The sequence below is a fragment of the Enoplosus armatus genome, chromosome 4, assembly GCF_043641665.1.
Source record: "Enoplosus armatus isolate fEnoArm2 chromosome 4, fEnoArm2.hap1, whole genome shotgun sequence".
In the NCBI taxonomy this organism is placed as follows: domain Eukaryota; kingdom Metazoa; phylum Chordata; class Actinopteri; order Centrarchiformes; family Enoplosidae; genus Enoplosus; species Enoplosus armatus.
In genome coordinates, this window is record NC_092183.1 from 7,381,517 (window position 1) to 7,401,396 (window position 19,880).

A 19,880-nucleotide genomic window follows, 5' to 3' on the forward strand; every position below is an offset into this window, starting at 1 on the left:
ACAGTATTTTTATGGACGTTTTTAAAGACTGCTTTATTAAGCCTATATGACTGAGAAGACAGAGTGTGATGAGACAGGAAGAAATAATGTTGCCCCTCCTCCTGGCCCAGATAAAGCTCCACAGAGGTCTTATATGACTCAACACCCATTTTAGGACTGTTTTTTGCACAGTGTAATTGGCCCATCTGACAACTATTTGAAAACTGAACAAAAAAATAAAAAAACAAGGAAAAACATTTTCTCCAGAAAATGATATACCTAAAACAAAATTCTTATGGCCTTGAACCTTTTTGATTGTAATCATAATCCTGGTCTCTTCTGTAAGGTAACTCTTTGGATAACTCTTTAGTGATACAGTACCGACCCAAATTCATGGACACACAAAAATGATAAACAAACATTTACTATATTCACTATGTATTCTCACCCGGTCCCCCATTTTTAACTCACATTATTTTATTGCTGTTTTGTTTGCATTTGGATCTTTAAATAGCTTACACAAATGGAAACGTGAGGCTTTGTGCTGTTTAATGACGTGGTTCATTAGGATGTCATCCTAAATGATATAACAAAATCACCTCCCAGACCCAACTTGAGGTGGCTTAGATGAAGCCAGGCTACCGCCACTTTTATGTTGTCTGTGAACTGGCTTACGACAAACCAACAAAGGCAAACTATGTTAAAGAGTTTATTTCCCCATACTTATCATATCCCTTGAATGATATAGTTCGGGTTATTTATGTTGTACTGACACCTTTAACCTTCAGATTAGAATCCTTAATATCTTATTGGTCAACAGTTTTAAATGGTCCTGGCACATGTTACATGCCCACCACCTTGTTTCAACAGGAAACATTAAATTAAGGAAGCAATCTCTCAAGATGCAGGTGATTATTTTGTGACGTGTTTGATCCTTCTCAAATCTATTGTCTGAACCATTCATGCGCTGTAGAAACCAGGATACTCCTTTGTTTTCGACTCCACTCTCACTCTCCAGGCTCCATCACTGAAAAGGATTTCAGGCACTACTGAAAATACCTTTCTGTTGTCAGGGCATTGTTGTTAATTCATCATAAATTCTTCTTTTGCGCTTGCCTGTTTTTTTTGTGTGTGTGTGGCCCATTTTAAAATTATGTCTGGAATTTCAATGTTAATTTTGTTTGGAGTTTTATTTATTACTGTTTACTTGTAGAGCACTTTGTAACATTGTTGTGAACATTGCTACATTACTCACGTTTAATATTGTGATTTATATGCCTGATCCATTATGCAGCTGTTAGTTATGATTGTGGAACGTGAGTGGCAGAGGCATAATTCAATCAGGAGTGCTATCTTCCAACAAAGCAATGCTCAAGGTTACTGACTGCAGCAAACTACTGTAGAAAACTTCTGAATAAACATCTCTTCAAAAGCATTACTACAGCAGGACAGACAACTCTGATCATAAAAAATCTACAGGCTTTTGGTGAATGCCACTTCATCTCTGTTGTGTCCTCATGTGGCTTTTGCTTTGCTAAATTTCCCAGGAGTTATGCTGATGACATGTGCCCGGCTGGACACAATGCCAACTGATGCAAGAACATGGATGAAGCTGGCATGTTTTCTATATGCTGCAGTGCCCAAACTAATTAAAATAAACTCCATTATGAGTTTTACTTTTGCTCAGTAAACCATCTCATGTTTTGACTCATATTGGACATTGTAATAAAAACAAAAGTTTCGCAAATATCTCACCCTCGGAACATACCAAAGCTGCCTAGCAACAGCAAAAACAATCCACTATTACATCAATTTAACAAACAAGTTATCATATATGGGGGCCTGAAAGTGACACGGCAGATAAATAAAGAAAATAATAAATAATGAGCATGGTGAATAAATAAACCATTAATTTGCCTGAATGTATTTATTTCTACATTCTTTAAATATATTTGTTTATATATGTATTTCCACATTGTTTTATTTCCACATTTAATGCCACATTTCCATATATATGGGTGACGATGAGAGATAGTGTCACACAACTATGTCATGGTCTCTCCTGGCTCTCATTGGCTGATAATAAATGTAGACGTAGATATATATGTATATTTAATTATTGCCATTGCCCATGTATTTATTATTTTTTGGCAACATTTATTTTTAATTCATTTTTAATGCATCATGCTAATTTATCTATTGATTTATTATTTTATTCCCCATGTCACTTTTGGGCCCCAATACCCAGAGGATAGTGTATTACTGTGAAAAAACAACTCTAACATACAAAAGCTAACAAGGCATACATGGACTAGCGTTCATTAAAGTGCAAATTACAAATTCTTTCTCTGCATAAGCCCTACCTACAGAAAACTTGGAAAAACGGATCTAAAGCGATTAAACCGATCCACTGCCAGTTCAGGTATCTGTGGAAATGAAAGCCATATGCATTCCTTTCACACTCTTTCACAGAGAGTGATGCAAGGCAGACAAGCAGCTCCAGCTATTGTCTCCTAAAGCCCTGCAAATCTGCCAGAGTCCCCCACTGGCAGCGGCTGACTGGATTCTGCGGCCGTGACAAGCAAGTGACAGATCACCGCAGAGGGGGGAGGAATCTGTCCATAGAATAATATAGTATGACAGTCTCTCTGTAGAATACATCTCGCGGCTCGTACAACAATCACAGCAACCAGGTTTCACTGATTTAAAATCAACCAGCTATACACATTTATGCCTAAACTGGGTGGGAGGTGTCAGGCTATATCCCAGCATGCACGGGGCAGGAGAACACCCATAACATATCGCTACAGCCGGGCTAACAGATGTACAAACAGAGGTTCTCCCTACTGGACTGTAGGATGAAGCACACATAAACATGAGGACAACATGAAAACCAGGGTTGCCGTTTAAACCCAGGACGATCTTTCTGCGAGGTGACAGTAGATGGTAACCCACCGTGTTGCCACATCAGCCGAGCAATCTATCATTAAACCACCAAATTAATTACAGTCAATTATTTTCATTTCCTTATAAGTCGACTATTTGTGTTTTTCTCTGACATTTTGGGAAATAAGGCTGTTTGCTTTCTTGCCAGGGGTTAGATGAGAAGATCGATTATCAATTTCATCTCTGTGCGTTCAGTGGAGATGAAAGATGTGTTTAGCCTAGCTTATCTGAAAGCAGGGAGAGACAGCACACAGGCTGCATGGCAACAGATCCAAACATATCTTTTTTTACACATTGGGCTGCAACAAACGATTATTTTCCTCATCACTCCATCTGGCACTATTTACTTGATATATTGATTAATGATTGTATCTATAAAATCTCAGAAAATGGTTAAAAGAAAAACAAATACACATCATAGGTTCATAGAGCCCAAGTTGACATTATATTCAAATGTGTTATTTTGTCGGTTTATCATAGAAAATGAAGAAAAACAGGAAATGATTAAAACATGAGTTATTTTCTGTCAATCACGGAATCAATTCATTGACTAAACCTTTCAGTTCTATTTACGTTGCATACTGATTTGAGTTTAGAGCAGTTAGATTATGTATTGAACACTGCAGGGGAAGTGGAAGTGTGTGTCCACACTTGTGTCCATAACAAGTGTGGACACTTTCCCAGCCACCAATTTTGGTATTTTATACAATGTGTAAGTGAATTTATGGAAATGGGTACAGTTTTTTTGCTGTTAATTACCATGACTGCACTAAACCACCGTCATGTTTCTGTGATTGGTGCGGCACAGAACTGATTGACTGTGCAGGTAATCAGTTAAGGCTTGATGTGCATGTAAGTGCATGTATGTGAATGAAATACCACACTGTAGCGGGAAAATACAACACATCCCACTTTGTTAAATTTGCCGTCAGGGCTGGTTATTATCATCAGTGTGACACACTACAATTTCTGTTCATGCTATGCATTGTAGCAATGATAGACAATTTGCTTTGTTATATAATCTATGTTATGGCAGTTGTGGTTGAACTATTCCTTGATATAGGATATTTTCATCACTTCAGCTGAAAGTAATTTAGGAACAAAGGGATATAATTTCTTCCATAACGTGTAATGGCCCACTATTATTTGCTGTTGTTTCATATACTGTATATTCCCTTCATATTTGTTTCAGAACAACCCGCTATCCTCACACATCTTCAATAGATAACAATAAAGAAGCAACCAAGAAACAGTGACTGTGCCAGTTCTAATTGGACGCCCTGTAGTAATTCAACTACTATTCAAATCAGCATAGATAGTAACCTTAAGATATTTTTATGTTACATGACAACAATTCTATCTGCTGAGGAAGATGCCGTGATTTGAGCGAAAGCTCGAGAAAAGCTACTGAATGTGGTGAGATTGTTTTGTTAATTTTTGAGTTGTTAGAAGGGCGTATTTTTCCTCCTTTTTTTGTAGGCTAAAAATATCTTTGACCAATATCTTCTCTGACTGCTGAGAGATGAAACTGATATCACTTCCAAGAAGACAGTGAAAAAAGCATATTTCCCAAAATGTCAGGTTACTCCTTTGAACTGAACAGTCAAAGATATTTGTTAGAGTTCTATGCTTCATCCTCTAGTTGTTTCAACACTGACTGGCTTGCTTTCTATTAGGAGTAAAATGTTTCAAAGTCCATCTGCCAGCCTGTAGCTCTCCAGTTTCTGGCTCCCTGTGGACCTCCAGAGCCACTGCAGGTGCATTCCTAATGCCATTAATATCTGAAGGACAGCTTAACAAAGATATATCAAATCCTGCTTGGCTGAGTTATGCATTTTGTTCGCTCTCAATTAGAGACATATGTCACAAGCCCAAACACTGGCGCCTGTGTCGCTGTGAACTTTTTCAGCTCTCACAGCAAAGTATGACCATACGAGCATCCATATTTAGCAAGCAACACTCAGCCAGACAATTTGATAAAGCAGATAAAGGGTGAGGGTGGCAGCAGAGCCCTGTTCAGCATCTTGAACCAAAATGTCTCCTGTAATAATCCTTAAACATTTTGACTGATATACCAGGAGTACAGTAGTTATACAATATATCAAGCATTATTGTGATATTTAATAAAACGCTCAATCTTTTTTTGGATGTATAACTGAAGCTAAATTTACATTTTAATTGAAGTGTGTTGATGATGAAAACAAGCAAATCACATTCAGTCAACTGATCATAAATGAAAATATAATCTCGTTTTTCTTGTATAAGTAAACAGAATATTAACAGAACCAGTAACAGTAGTGTTTATACCTTTCTAAAAACACCAATATGAGCAAGAGCAAATTGTCTTATGCCTTTAAAACAAGCAGGAACAGTGTCACTAGAGAAAACTCACCATGTTGAGTTTGAGCTCCATGTTGAGGACTCCTCCGCTGTCTAAAACAGGCATCAGGTTGATGGCGAACACGGCGGCTCTGTCCGGTGGAATGGATATATTCGGACCAAAGAAGACGTAGAAGTGCACAGAGAAGGTGTCCAGCTCATTGCGCAGAGTCGGACGGATGGGCCAGCACTTGTTAGTGGCGGCGGTGGGGGTGAGGTAAATGATGCTGTCCTCCGAGGTGTGCAGGTAACTGGCGTTCTGCGACGGGCTGGGCAGGGCCGCCATTGACAACGTCTCAGACAGGGAGAAACCCATCGCTGTTCCAAAAGACTGGGGCATGTTCATGGAGGAGCTGGGCTGTGCTTGGTCCTTTGACAGATTGGACTTGGAGCAATCTAGTCGGAGGATGAAGAAATCAAATTCTCATAGGAAATCAATCAAACTGATTCCTGTATGAGCTGAACATTCTGGTGGAGTTTCACTGGCTTGTTGCAGAAGGTTTTTAAAAATGCACCTTGCATCTTGTGTAATGTAACAATAATCCCTATCATAACATCAAACAACCAATCCCTGGCAAATCTCAAACAAACAGGCAATAACCAAGTCAGTTCTTTTACTTGTGTTATTATGCATGCTAAGCAACCAAGTCTTTTGCAAATGTTTGAAATGATCCCCTTCGGCTGGCTTCCATAATGTAAACAGCAAGGTTCTGCGCTGTACACTGCTTTTTAATGAGACAAAGATTCACAGTAATTGCAAACAGTATGCTTTCACTCAACACAAAGCAACTCACTGCAAAACGGTCATTGATGGCAACTGGCAAAGTACCATCAAATATCGCCAATCCCCAAGGGGAAAGGATTTCAAAGGCTTTTCTAGCTCAGCCTCGTTTGCATAGTGTTGTCTCTGAAAGGGTTTGAAGTATTTTGATGTCTGCTCAGGCAGCTGAAGCACTCCTAAAAATACTGAAATACCAAATACTGCTGGTTTGAGGCAAATGTAACTTGGGTAGAAACAAGAAAAATCTGTGTAAAATCAGTAAAGACCCAAATATATAACACGTTTATGTATGTATATGCGTGGGTGGGAAGGGCTGTGTAAACATGCAATTTCATAACATATATTATCAAAAGAATTGGCTTCATTTTGCTTTAACATACAGCATAATGCATAAATTCTTCAATTCTAAATCTTCAATGCCCAATCCTCCATTGAGGGCAAGACACCTGCAGTGAAAAAACTGTATAAACAACTATAATAAATAATAAAGTGCAACCTAGTTTCACCACTTCCTGTCTAAACAGCGACCGTGATACCTGTAAATTGGACAGAATTCAAATAAGGGCACATATTTCTGAGACAGCTCATAAAACAATAACCAATAACAGCGAGAAAGCGTGAGAAGGTGAGGACTCCAGATGGTCCCTGAACCTGAGGTGTTCTTCAATTTAAATCCACAAAAGGTCAAATAAGATCTGCTTGGCAGGCGGGGGGAGAAACAGAGTGTGAATAATTAGTGTCTGTGTTGCCATGGTGACAAAGTGCACTGTATGGTGTCCAACAGAGGGAGGGGATCGCTACATGGGAGTAGATATTCCACAGATTTGTGAGCCATCCCTGTGGAGTGAGCATAAAGAATATCTCAGCTCTCCACAACACCAAAACAGCATGTAGCACTTAAGCGTGGTATCACTGGCCTCTTAGCAATCCTATATGAATCGCCTCCGTTTGGGCTCCGGTCTTTTCTTCAACAAGCCTCATAATGGTCCGACTGTGACTGGCCTCGCTTTTCCCATCAAAATACATGTCCAAAATAACATTTCTGCCCCACGTAGCTGTGAGAAGAATGAGTGTATCTTGGACACACTTTGAAAGAAACATTTGGAGATGTTTGCTTTGATACGAGCACAAAATTACACCTAACAATCGGTTATTTTTAAAGAGCGCTTGCGCAAATTGAAAGCCACAGTTCTTTTAGCTTTGACTGTATAATTTTGGATATTGGATATGATATGCTGCAGAGATCTACTATGAGCTTTTGTTTGGCCTCATATATGAGTTCTCAGGTTTATAGAAACCATCCCGGTATCGTCTTAAATTACACATCAAAAGCAGCAGGAAGAAAAATTCTGTACAACACTGGAAACAAACAGCTGACGGACTGTGGCGATAAACATCACCACAATTTATGTGAAAATGATGAGAGAAAAGAGAAACCCAACACATTACCTCTGGTCATTAATCATTAAATAATTTTGTTTAATTAGCAAAATTGGTCAAATATTCTCATTTACAAAACCGCCTGCACATCGCAGTATGAAAAACACTGATTGGACTTCCGAATAAAATATTAAGACAAGAATACTAGTGTAAATATCATGCTTGACTTTAATAAAATATAATAACTCTATATATTAGGGTGCCAGTACCCTGGTGGAGGTAAAAGAAAAGGGTTTTCTAATGTGTTTATTGTTTGTTTTTCTAATATAAATAATACTTACTTTACTTGTTGTAAAGTGAGCCTTGAAAAGTAAATTGAGCTCTGAGGCAACTGAAATTCGCAACGAGCCAGAAATAAAATTCATAAGCATAAAAAAAAAAAGACTCATCAATCACCTTTTGACTGTAAAACAAACTCACCTGTGACCTGCACCCCAATGCGGAAGTAGACGTTGCAGTTACTGAGATATCTCTCCACCAAGATGTAGTACCATTGTTCCCAGGCAGGAACGAGGGTGTCTAATTCACAAGGGTTCCACTCCCTGCAGTCGAGGGCACTTGAGTTATGTACCGGTGGCGCCCGCGCTCTTATCTTCAGCACCACGGGACAACTGTCACTACTCTTGTTCTTGGTGCTGCAGTTCACCAGCTGAACCTTCACCTTTGATATATAATTGGGGATGAACACTCTGCACAAGCGCACAGACAAAAACACACACACACACAGAAACATGTTTTAGGCAGTAATACTATCAACCTAGGCTATATGCCATAACATACAGCAAAATGTAGAAGAGTACCATATATAAAATAATAAAAGAATTACTCCTAGAAGAGAACTACATGCCTTTGCTGTTATAGTTTTTTATATATAGACAAATTACTTCATGGTAAGGTGACAACTTTGCAGTAACTTCATAACTAAAGTAATGTCAGATTCATTTGAATGAAATTTTGCCTGTTCTTTGATAACGATACTGGTACTCGCTATAGACTGGTGCTTTAAATTAAAAAAAGTATACAATTTTCATACATACACACAATGAAGACTAAAAACACACCCAACAACATACTTTAGATACTGTAAATACAAACATATTTAAATAATAAACATTTCGATACCCTTCACATTTTTTTTATGCAGAACTCACATAAAATTGACTCTGCTTCCTTTAGGCACCTTCAATAGATCATGAAAAAATGAACATAAACCTTGAAAAACAATGAATATTGCTCTGCTCACATGATTGAGGTGACTTTTGGAGAAGGGGAAGCTAATAAAGGTGCTCAGACTATAAGCACACACTTGGAAATTGCATCTTTTTTTTAAGTGAAAATGCAAAATGAGCTCATAGAGAAGACTCCAGGAAAATCATAAGAGACGGATGAGACCAACTCATCCTGACTTTTGGCTTTTGGAAGCTCAGTTGGAAGACTTACTTATAAAGTGCCGATCTGTTATGAACGGGGATCATCTGGTCGATGAAGTATCCAGGATAAAGCACTGAAATCCCGATTAGCCTCTGGACAATGAGCTGAGGTTGGAACAGATACTGGCATTCTTCAGACAGACCCTGCAAAGATAACAGCAGTGGTTCAGATGACATTTTAGTGGTTAACTCACCAATATTTCTTAAAAGCTGGTAAGGAGGAGATTAGATATCATTCAAACTGGCTGGAAATTCCTAATGGATTGTGCGCATAAAGCCTGTCGCCTTCCTGGATTAATATCACTCTGTCCTCCCTCTGCCTGCCACACAGCGTAACATGCACCCACGATTTCACTCACGTTGTTCTGAACCATTAAAGCTTGATGCGCATTACTCTGTTAGATGAGCCGAGCAGACAGAATGACTTGGAGCCAGGAGGCCGTGCATCGTTTCTACACATGATCTGCTGTAAAATTTGTTTTAGAAAGGAACGGGGGCCTTTTGCACCTGATTCAAAAGGACAGGTGTGAATGCCAAATGAGGTCCTTCGTTTCTGTCAACCAGTCGCTAACCCCTCCTGCTCGAGCCACAATTACTGTGGCATGTGGCATTAGTCCGGGAGCCGCCGAGGTGACCCTTTGATTTATTACAGCCTGTCAGTTGGACCTGCATGTGTGTCTTGTTGAGCAAGTTGTGTTTTAATTAAGGCTCAACCAATATGGGTATGCCAAGGCCAATGTTTTTACACTATAAGAGCAGACAGGTTTTGATGGTGTTCAATAGCTTTAAATTTGACCATTTCATTGCCAAAAAAGATACAGGCATTCATTTATTTTCCCCAGAATTTCAGTCTTGGCAGGATGTTAAAGTCTCTAAAAATCAATTTAGGCCATAGAGCTCTAAAACTCCCCACTGAAACCCTGACTAATTTCATTATTTTAGCTCTTTCATCAGGATGACCCACTGAGAAAATGCAATTTTAGGGAAAACTCTGGGGTATACACTGTTTCCAGTTTATAAGGTACACCTGAACAATCTAATGCAATCCATCGCAATAGTGCTGCAATAAATGCAACCTTTGACAGCTTATGTTCAGCTTTATTCAACTCTATGGTCTATTTTTGAGTCTGTAGTTATTGTTGTTGTTGTTGTTGTTGTTGTATTGAATTGCATTATATTGAGAGAGCTTCTTATATTTAGAATATTCCATTTACACACATTAATGAAACAGAATGTAATTTTAAGGCTCACATAGGAATGATTTATTGTAGGAAAAACATGTTAGATTGTGATGTACTTTATAACCAAAGATAACTTAGTGTGTTTGGTCTTTAGATGAAGAATTGTGCCAAATAACAACACAAACACACATTCGAACATTTGAGTTAGTAAATAATTTGTGAAGTGATATTTAATTGCAGCTTTTACAGACTGTTTTTATGGATTTGCAGTCTGGGCCCGCACTCCATTGTACTGACAGTGGACAATGCTGACTGGCCAATATCCAGCATTTAATAAAAGGCTAATATACACTGGCAAAACCACTATGTCAAACCCCGGTTATAATGATCATCATAAGACAGTAAGATCTTTTTAATGGGTAGGTGAGAGAAAAGGCACCCCTCTAGAATTGTGATTGATTATATTAAGAGTTTTTCACTGAATTCCCGTTGCCCTTGCTTTTACTACTACATTACTCCAGCCTAAAACTAACTAGCGTCACCACTACCCAGATACAAGATAAATTGGTTGCCCTACACATGGAGGAAATCGCACCAACACAGATCAAGAAGCACAAGAATCGCTGGATGGATGGGCAAACATTTCATATAATTTACCACACTTATCACTTCCCATCAATTTCCTCATTAACACTGACCTTTGTATTATGTGTGATGACTTCAAATCAGGACACATGCTTATCAAGACACCTGGTCTTGCTGTGTAAAGAGAAACACGTAGTGTATCCTGATTGCAATAAGGGACATTTCAGCAAGTCAAAGAACATATGGAGATGACGTGTTTGACAGAAAATACAGTTTATAACGGCTTCTTTGTTTTGTGGTTGCTAAATCTTTATGTCCTTTGTGTTAAGTTCAGTATTTGACTGAGATTGATATAAATGCAGAGTGCATCCCTCCTGTTCTGCTTGCACTGCTTGCAATGCTTCTACGTGTTTCCTTTCTGAACAGAAAGCACCACATCTTGGTTGCTTGAAAATTGCTTCAGAAAGCAGAATCTGGAAAAGGTATTTCCAAAGGTTATTTCCATCTATACAGTGCGTCATTGGAGGCTCGTCACATTTTCGCCACAGCGGCTTCCATTCCCAGTGCCCCTAAAGCATACCAATTCTCTTGTACATGCAATGCTGATAGCAACTTTTGATGATATTTTTGATTGTTGTGTATTCCAGGTACACCTTTGCCAGCCAGTGGAAACCACAAAGGAAGCACAACTGAACGCCATGCCAGTGACAAATAAATTGCCTGAAATGGAAATCAGCAGGTGTTTATGTGGCCAAATAGGAGAACATGATGAGATGAAGAAAAACTCTGACACTGTTCTGCCTCTTTAAGCTCTGCAGCACCAGCTGGAATACTAATCGCAATGAATACTTACATCATTTTTATTTTATTTTTTCCTTTCATGAAAGGGAGTTTAATAACCATGAAGAACATTTTTTAGATGTGGATTTTATTTAAGTTATATTACATAACACTTTCACATTTGTAAGATTCAATTTTGCCAGTCTCCATTAGTGAGTGATGTATAACAAAACAGTTAATCAAGCTTCTCATTTGCTGCTCTACAGTAAACAGGTGATGTTGGTCTGTTGGTCAGTCGGTCCATCACTTTGGTCCAGAATTACATATCTCAACAACTGTTGTATAGATTGTCATGACATTCATGTCATCCTCTAGCGCCACCATGAGGTTGACATTATTGGTAATTAGTGAACTGTCTCAACAGCTATTGTCATGACAATCCTACTGACTTTGGTGATCCACTGACAAACTCATGAGGTTGACATTTGTGGTTTTAAGTGAAATGTCTTGACAACTATTGGGTGGATTGCCATGAAATTTGGTTCAGACGTTCATGTAATAGATTTGGTGATCCCTTAACTTTTCATCTAGCACCAATCCTACAAGACTAAATACCTGCAAAGCTAAAAACATTCCCATTCCCCCTGATCAGCCTCAGCTTGTGTTTGGCATTAATTGGCAGTGTATTAGCATGCTAACACCCTAAACTAAGATGGTAAACATTATACCTGCTAAACATTTGCATGTTAGAATTGACATTTCGAGCATGTTAGCATGCTGACATTAGCATTTAGCATTACTTTGCCTGTGTATAGCCTCGCAGAGGTGCTAGCTGTAAACTCTTAGTCTTGTTGAAGGATGAATCTGGTGGTTAACTTAAGCAGTAAAAGCAAATATGACAGATAAACAAAATTGCTCCATCTACAGAGGCCTAACCAATGTTAGCACCAACTACAATGCCAAAATTACAACTCACAGATTCAAACTCTTGTTATGATTTTTATCTGTGATAAATGTTCAGGCTCACCTTGACTGAGATCTTGCCTTCATCCTTGGGTAAATGTGCGGCTAGGAACCAGTCACCAGGGAGAGGGCTGGTCACGTTGAATGCTCCTGTTGTACGGTTTGGAAGAGTCCAGGTAAGAGTCACAGAAAAGGATCCTGGGACGACTGTATCCCGAGGGAAGCGGGTGAACAGGGGGTTGATTACTGGAGGAGCCCCTGACCTGAAGTACCTATTAATCACAAAGCCGAAATTCAATCCCTTTTAGGCCTAACATTTTCATAAACAGCAGAGATCTGCATCTGCCAAGTATAAAATTCATCCATAGGAACAGCTGACAGCCTGAGCACAGATGGCATCTTCTATTTAAAATGGGAAAAATTCAAAGCCAAAACATTAATAATCATATCCAGCCCCACATATTTGAATGTGATAACCATGTCCACATCAATCATAACATCACAGGGACACAGAAGAGTCACCTGAGATACCAGCTCTCATGACAAACACGGCTATATGATAAAAAATTGGCAGGCAAAAAAGCTAATGCTTTAACAGCAGCTCCTCCATATCGGACACTGCTCAGGGTTAACCAGCTGCTATAACCTTATTCCCAAAGGCAAAGTGTATAAGATGCTTATTATCATACCCTACTGAAGGACTTTAGCTTCAACAAAAGAAAGGCTTTAAGCCAAACACAAGCAACTTCAGAAAAAGACAAAGATGTTGTGACAAACTCATTGTCTTACACAGTCACATTGCGGTTTGGGCAGCTGTCTCCAAACGTGCCCCCTTGCTCCTTGAAGGTGATGAGGTTCCATACGGCCATCATGGTGTCGTCAGGCACATTGAAGTGGAACAGTTCCACACTGGCGAAGGAGTTGAAAGCATTCAGCTTACGAGGCGTGCGGGTGAAGTATTCAGTCACAAAAAGGCAATCTGTAGGGAATAGAACCAAAGGAACGTGTCCCTGAATATTTGTGAGGATAAATAGAAGGAACACATCCTCATCAGAAAATGGTACCTACATTTAGATCAACATGACATGCTGGTGTTAATGGTATAATATTTAGCCGGTATGGTGTTTGCAGTGCTTACTATCTTAGCTTAGCAAGTTAGCATGCTGAAGTATTTACAATGACAATGCTAACATGCTATTGTTACGTAGACACAATGTTTATCGTGTTTACCATCTTAGTTTGGTGTGTTAGCATGCAAACATTTGTTGATTTGCACTACGCACAAAGTACAGCTGTGGTTGATGGGAATTCATTTGGCAGGTTTTTAGTCTTATACCAAATGTACCAAAATTTTGATTTTGACCTGATAATGGCACTAGACCACAAAGCCAGGGGATCGTCAAAGTAATTAGGATTCATCCTCTGGGAACCACGAGTGTCTGTACCAGTTTTTGTGCCAATCCATCTAGTACATGTAGAGATATTTCACAGGATAAGTAGCAACCAATCCGATATTTGTCAAAAGACAACAAAGAACATTGCCTTCCCTAGCCATGCTGCCAGCGTGGCTAACAATTAGTTATGATTAAGACTTCTTTAAAGACTGAATCCCAAGAACAAACATTTTCCAATTTGTCAGCGCTATCATTCTTGTAAACACAACAGAGGCAACAGCAGTCTCTCTGTCTTAAGTCCATAATGACAAGCTTCTCCTTGAACTCGGCAAACTGAGAGCTAGATCATCTAAATATGTGATCACAGACTTTAACTCCTTTTAAAACAGCTGAGGGAGACGTATGTATGCAGGCTCACTCGCGTCCTGCATAATGTCAAATCCTTGGATTACATCCAGCGAAGGCTCTGCATATAAAAGCAGCAGAACAAGTGACAGGTGTAATCTCCCATATTACCCACATGAGCCTGGCTGGCATCGAGCACACCCAGTGGGTGGGAAGAATCTGGGGGAAATTGTGTGTGAGTCAGTTAATTGCTATACTAAAACATATTGCATCTGTTAGATGAGTGTTATCATGAACATAAACATGAGTAGACAAGAAAGCAGGCAGCGGTATTTCATGGGAACAATGTGGAGGCACCTTAATGTTTCACTAGAGGAGAGTGTTTTCCATTTGTACCACATTCCCTTTGTGTTTGTGCATAGCAACTATTTCTACCACCTGTACTTGGAATACCTGCGATGATGTCTTTCACTGTTTTTGGGGGATAATTTATCTCACCAGCAATTTGTACAAAAAGTCAAATTTCACAATACTGTGTTGGGGATGCAATGAAAGGCCTGTGCCTCTAAAACAGCGTGAGCCCAATTCATTTAAGAGTTTTAGCGAGACAGTAATGCTGTCATTTGCAGCTGCATATTTTGCTATTGCTTCTGCTTTTTGCCTTGATGATTACACGAGTAAAGAAAACCAAGTGACCCTCTACAGTGACAAGACTCCGACGCCTGGATGCGTAAAGAAAAAGGGTTTTTTGAATGTGCGGTGTGTGCTAATGTGTGTTAGGAAAATGAGAAAAAAAGGCTCTGCTCTGCTCCTCTCCCCCACACTTTTACCAGTCCTCAAAGCTCGCACTGGCTCTTACCTAAGAAAGCAACCTTGAATACTAAAGGTGCAGAATAAGGAGGCAGAAACTAGGAAGAATGAAGCAATTTTGCTGTCAACTAAATCCTAATCCCATACAAAGCACCCAGCCTCTCATCGCAGCCTTCCTCTTGTCTGCTATATGCATTATATATAAGCCTTCTTTACATTAAGGGTCTTTTTTGGCCTTTCATTTCCTTGGATACCTATGGCTGAGGAGAAACTGGTCACATGTCACAGACTGAAGTGCTATAACTCGATAGGAGGAGTGTGGCACTAACACTGCTGGAGCGCAGTAAGCCTACCGTACGTTCTGCTTGTCTGATTAGAAAGAAACAGACAGGGTTTCCTCTAGCTACAGATCACAGCTACAACCACTAAAAGTTAATGACATACTGTAACTGACTGATTACATGTTGGTCGGACAGATGTTTGAAAGGAAAAGTGTCACCAATTTTGCACCTCTAGATATAAGACTGGTTATAGATGGCAATTACACTATTCAAAAGAAGTCTTTAAATCAGGATGAATTCCTCATCGCCATATTCCTAGGGAATTGTAACCTCAGAAGAAAGTCACCATTTATTACATCAAAAATAAGCTTCCACACACCCTCACTCTCAATCAGTGGTTCCTAACCTGAGGGTCAGGACCCCCAAAATATTACTGGTGGTAGAAACTAAGAGTGTTAATATTTCTGACTTTTTTGTCGTTTTACCTCTTCAGTGTACAAAAATATATTTCAGTGAGGGAAAATCGCTCTTCCACACGGTTAAACTGCTCACAACTCAAAGACATGCACCCTGTTGGGTTAGCAAGTAGACATAGCTTCATATTAAGGGTTCAAAAACATGGCATGTCAAAATGCCTGACAATCGGTCATTGTACCAAAACATAGCTCTGTAATAAATCTACCATAAGCGCTGACAGTGTGCAGTTATTTTAAGTACTCATTTATTCTCCTACACACCCGTCTGTATACATGTGTGCAAAAATACTTTGACTTATTTATGTCAGTGGGTTATAAAAGGTCAATATTCTGAAATTTTCTGACATTTTATTGGTAATTGTCCCAACCTTGTGTTTTCCAGAACAATTATGATTCACATTAATTATGATTCTTAGTGTTGTATAATGTATAAGGTACAACTGACAAGACAGGCTACATTTCAAACGTATCAGCATCTGAGGTTGTTGTGACGAATTAAATACATGACTGAAACCCACATGCAAAGCTATTATTAGAAAATTAGAATAGAATCAACTTGCATATCTATTTTCAAACCCCCTTTTTGTGAAAAAAAACGACTCTGCAAAGGAAACATACCCAAAAAACAGCACAAGTCAACAGCACAGTGACAATCCAGCAGCCACAATGTAACTGCACTAGATGTGAAGGTGTAAATATGCCAAAACATTTAAATATGCTTGTTTGTTTGCCAGCAAAATAAAGACATTTTATTTGAAGATAAAGGCAGCAGAGTGCTTACAGGCTTTCTTACAGCAAGGCTCTGAATTCAGTAATCTCTTCAATGAGCACCTCCCAACCACTGTTTTACTCTGTTAGAGGCTTAATATAGACATAATCCTGCTTTTTGTCATCTCAACTAGAGATTTATCCATGAATGCTTAGCTGGATAGTCTTTCAACTTTATTTTTTGGAACAGCGTAGGTAAGGGCTGCTTGTTAAAATCCCTCCTTTATTAGCAGGATCTTGTAGGATTTTAAAAATGTAAAAAAAAAAAACAGATGTAAAAAGACCATCTGTAACAGCAATGATTAAAAGACAGAATTTGGTGTAAACTGCCCAACAATTCCCACTCCTGGTCTAACACACTGTCCTCTGCTTCTTGTTGCTCACAGCCAACAACAGGAACAAAATGCATCAAAAATCAAACACAACCATGAAAATGACTGTGTCCTCCACTTCCAACCTCAAAGACGTCAACGCCAAAGCTGTCACATGTGAAATACTAACAAGATCAATACAAAACTGAACCTCTCATCTATCCTGAGAGGACAAACTGTCTTCCAGCTCATCATCGAGACAAAGACTATTCTAATAAACACCAATTATTTCTAAGAAAAACATTCATTTCTGAATTCTCCTCAGAAGAAGACCAAATTCTCAAATATCACTTTGATCCTCCTCACTGGTGTGTACTAAACAAATAGCCCCAGTGATCCAGGAAAAAGAGGGTAAAGGGGGAAACTGATCTTATTGACTTCAACCAAGTCCGAGGATTTACCAAAACTGATGAAAACAGCAACAAGTCTGTCAGGGGACTGCAACATCCTAAGACAGCCAGTACAGTGTGTGCTGTAGGTATGGATTCATTGTTGTCCCATAATTGAGGGCTGAGGTTTTTGTTTCACGCCTCTGTCTTGAAGCAGCAAAGACGTCTTGGTGGATGAACACCAAAAACCATGAGAAAAACAATCCTCATGTCTGCCTATATAATATTTTATATATAAGAAGGTAATAAATCTACAGAAAGAAAAGTATGTTGTACATTTTGGGCACATTTTAAGATAAAAGCAGCCGAACTGAAAGGGATTTTAAAGGTTTGACTTTAATATTGCCACGTTATCCAATCAAATCTGGAAGGAAAGAACAGGAAATAAGAAGGCTTAACTTAAACATTGCCTTATTGTCCGATGAATTTGGTCATATGTTTTGCATTATGCCTCAACTTGCCTTTGCCTTCCTTCTTTAACAAAGCCAAACAACAACAAACAAATATACAAACACGCAAAGGCAACAGCAACGAGAGCGTCCAGCCTGATGTGTCTTCTTGTGGCCACATTCAGCCCTCAGTATCGTAGCGTACCTACAGGAGCATCTGTCAATGTGTTGCGTGCCATTATTAGCAACAACCTTCCCCATGCGTCACGCAACTGAAGCCAGTCTGTGCTCATGAAAACGGTTTTTGTTGGTGGCCGAGACTAAAAGCAGCAGCTGTGGATGCTTAGGAGGCTGAATTCAAACCAGAGACGGGAGTCGATGCTGCCGCCGCCGCCGCCGCCGCTGCTCTCTGGGAGGATTTCAGCACCCCCGACAAAAGGAACAGCTCCTCGTGAATCAAAGCAACACACAGTGAACGGAAAGCACTCACCTCCAAGAGCGCAGAGATAGGTGTAAACAAGCAAGAGGAGCCTCGGAGGGCTACATCCTGAGCCCACACGCTCCAGTTGCCACATCGTTAAGAGCAAAATATTTAGTGGAGGGCTCCAGCCCGGGTGCAGTTCTCAGTCGCTGTGCTGGTCTACATTTTTTCAGATTTTTGCCAACGACCAGCTGTTTGTGCATGACGTAATTCAGACGACGACGGGACAGCGCCTCCCCTTTGGCTTTGATTTGACAACCTCAATATGTCGACTTATTTTCATTGGACCTCCGGCCCTGTCAGTCCGGGGACGGTGCAGACGTAGATTGCACCACAAGGCTCGTCACTTCGGCGTCCGGGCCACCACACACCACACACACAGGGCCGAGTGAGGAGCACGGAGGCTGCAGCTGCCCCCGGAGGCTCCTCTCCCAGGACCCGGGACGGAAAGTTGGGGCGGGGAGGGGAAGAAGATGGGGGAATAGAGCATCTGACCTGATCTGATCTGATCTGATCCCTCTGAACTCAGATACAGGTGTGTATTGAGAAATGGGACCATTTTTCTACTTGAATTTGCAGCTTCTTCTGCATTGCAGTGTGTTTCATTCGCAACAAAACAGACACTTGTGTTTCGACAAAGATTCCTGTCTATGAACAAGTTGGGAATCATTCATCTTTTTCTTGGTATTTTCATTATGTCAACCCCTCTGTGCCCTCTTTAACAGCACAAGAAACATACTTACGTTTAATCACCATGATACCACCGCTTGTACATGATTTTGGACTGATGGCATGTTTCAGAAGTCTGGTACAGAAAATGATGTTACTTCTGTTTGAAATCTCAGAGACTCCAGCTGTAAAATATGGGGGGGGGGGGGTTATACGCTTTACACCTTTGATTTGATTTGACAGTATTTACACAGCACCACCACTCCCAAATCGCAAATAGGTATATTTGGATTTCTGTTATTGTTTTCTAACAGTTTAAAGTCTAACCGACCCTATATATAATGTCACAATGTAGAGATAACACGTTAACATGTGAACTGTTCCATTGACCAACAATGACATTGACATAGTTGCATTGAACTGAAAAGAAAAGGGTATCACAATTATAGCATTTTTTTTATTCAGTTTTATTCAAATTGGAAAAACAAGGCATATCTTTTCCTCCTAAATTAACATTTTACAACATTACAACATTTTCACCAATGTCTGTATCATTTCATTTTATCATTTCATTCCAAGAACTGGACATTAAGACTGACCCAAATTCTAATATTTTTAGGATGTGGGGTGACTTCAAGATGAGTCATAACTGTCCGAGCAGATCTGTCAGAGAGTGGATGAGCTCCTGAATCAGGTTGGGTATAATTTATTTGACATTGATGAATCATTAAACTGATTTGTTCGCACTGAAGGAAGAACAAATGTCTAGGGGGTTAAGAATGATTAGCAGGCTGAATTTCACATTGTGACAATTTGTCGCCGACCTTAAACAAACCCAACGCACTTGTGTGTTTCGGGTAAATTAGTTCAGAGTTAACTCATCCAATCTGCCTGGAGTTTGTTTCATTTAGACTGCAAGAATCCTATTCAGTGTTTTTATTTTGTAGTTTGCCTTAACTGGAGGAGATCCGAGTCGATACCATTTCAGCCAGTTATCCATTCCCACTCAAGTGCAGTAAAAATCAACAATCATGACTTGTAAG

General features: G+C 39.6%; 1 protein-coding gene across 1 annotated transcript in view; it reads right to left on the minus strand.

The window, feature by feature from the left end:
* Window positions 1–18,262, minus strand: part of tmem8b (transmembrane protein 8B) — a 32,977-nt gene extending 14,715 nt beyond the window's left edge. Inside the window, exons 1-6 of the mRNA XM_070903797.1 lie at window positions 18,178–18,262; window positions 13,254–13,443; window positions 12,529–12,736; window positions 8,966–9,099; window positions 7,946–8,214; window positions 5,318–5,700 (exon numbers count right to left, since the gene is read on the minus strand). Coding sequence (XP_070759898.1) covers window positions 5,318–5,700; window positions 7,946–8,214; window positions 8,966–9,099; window positions 12,529–12,736; window positions 13,254–13,443; window positions 18,178–18,262 — 1,269 coding nt within the window. The remainder of the gene's footprint in view (window positions 1–5,317; window positions 5,701–7,945; window positions 8,215–8,965; window positions 9,100–12,528; window positions 12,737–13,253; window positions 13,444–18,177) is intronic.
* Between the last annotated feature and the right edge of the window lie 1,618 nt (window positions 18,263–19,880).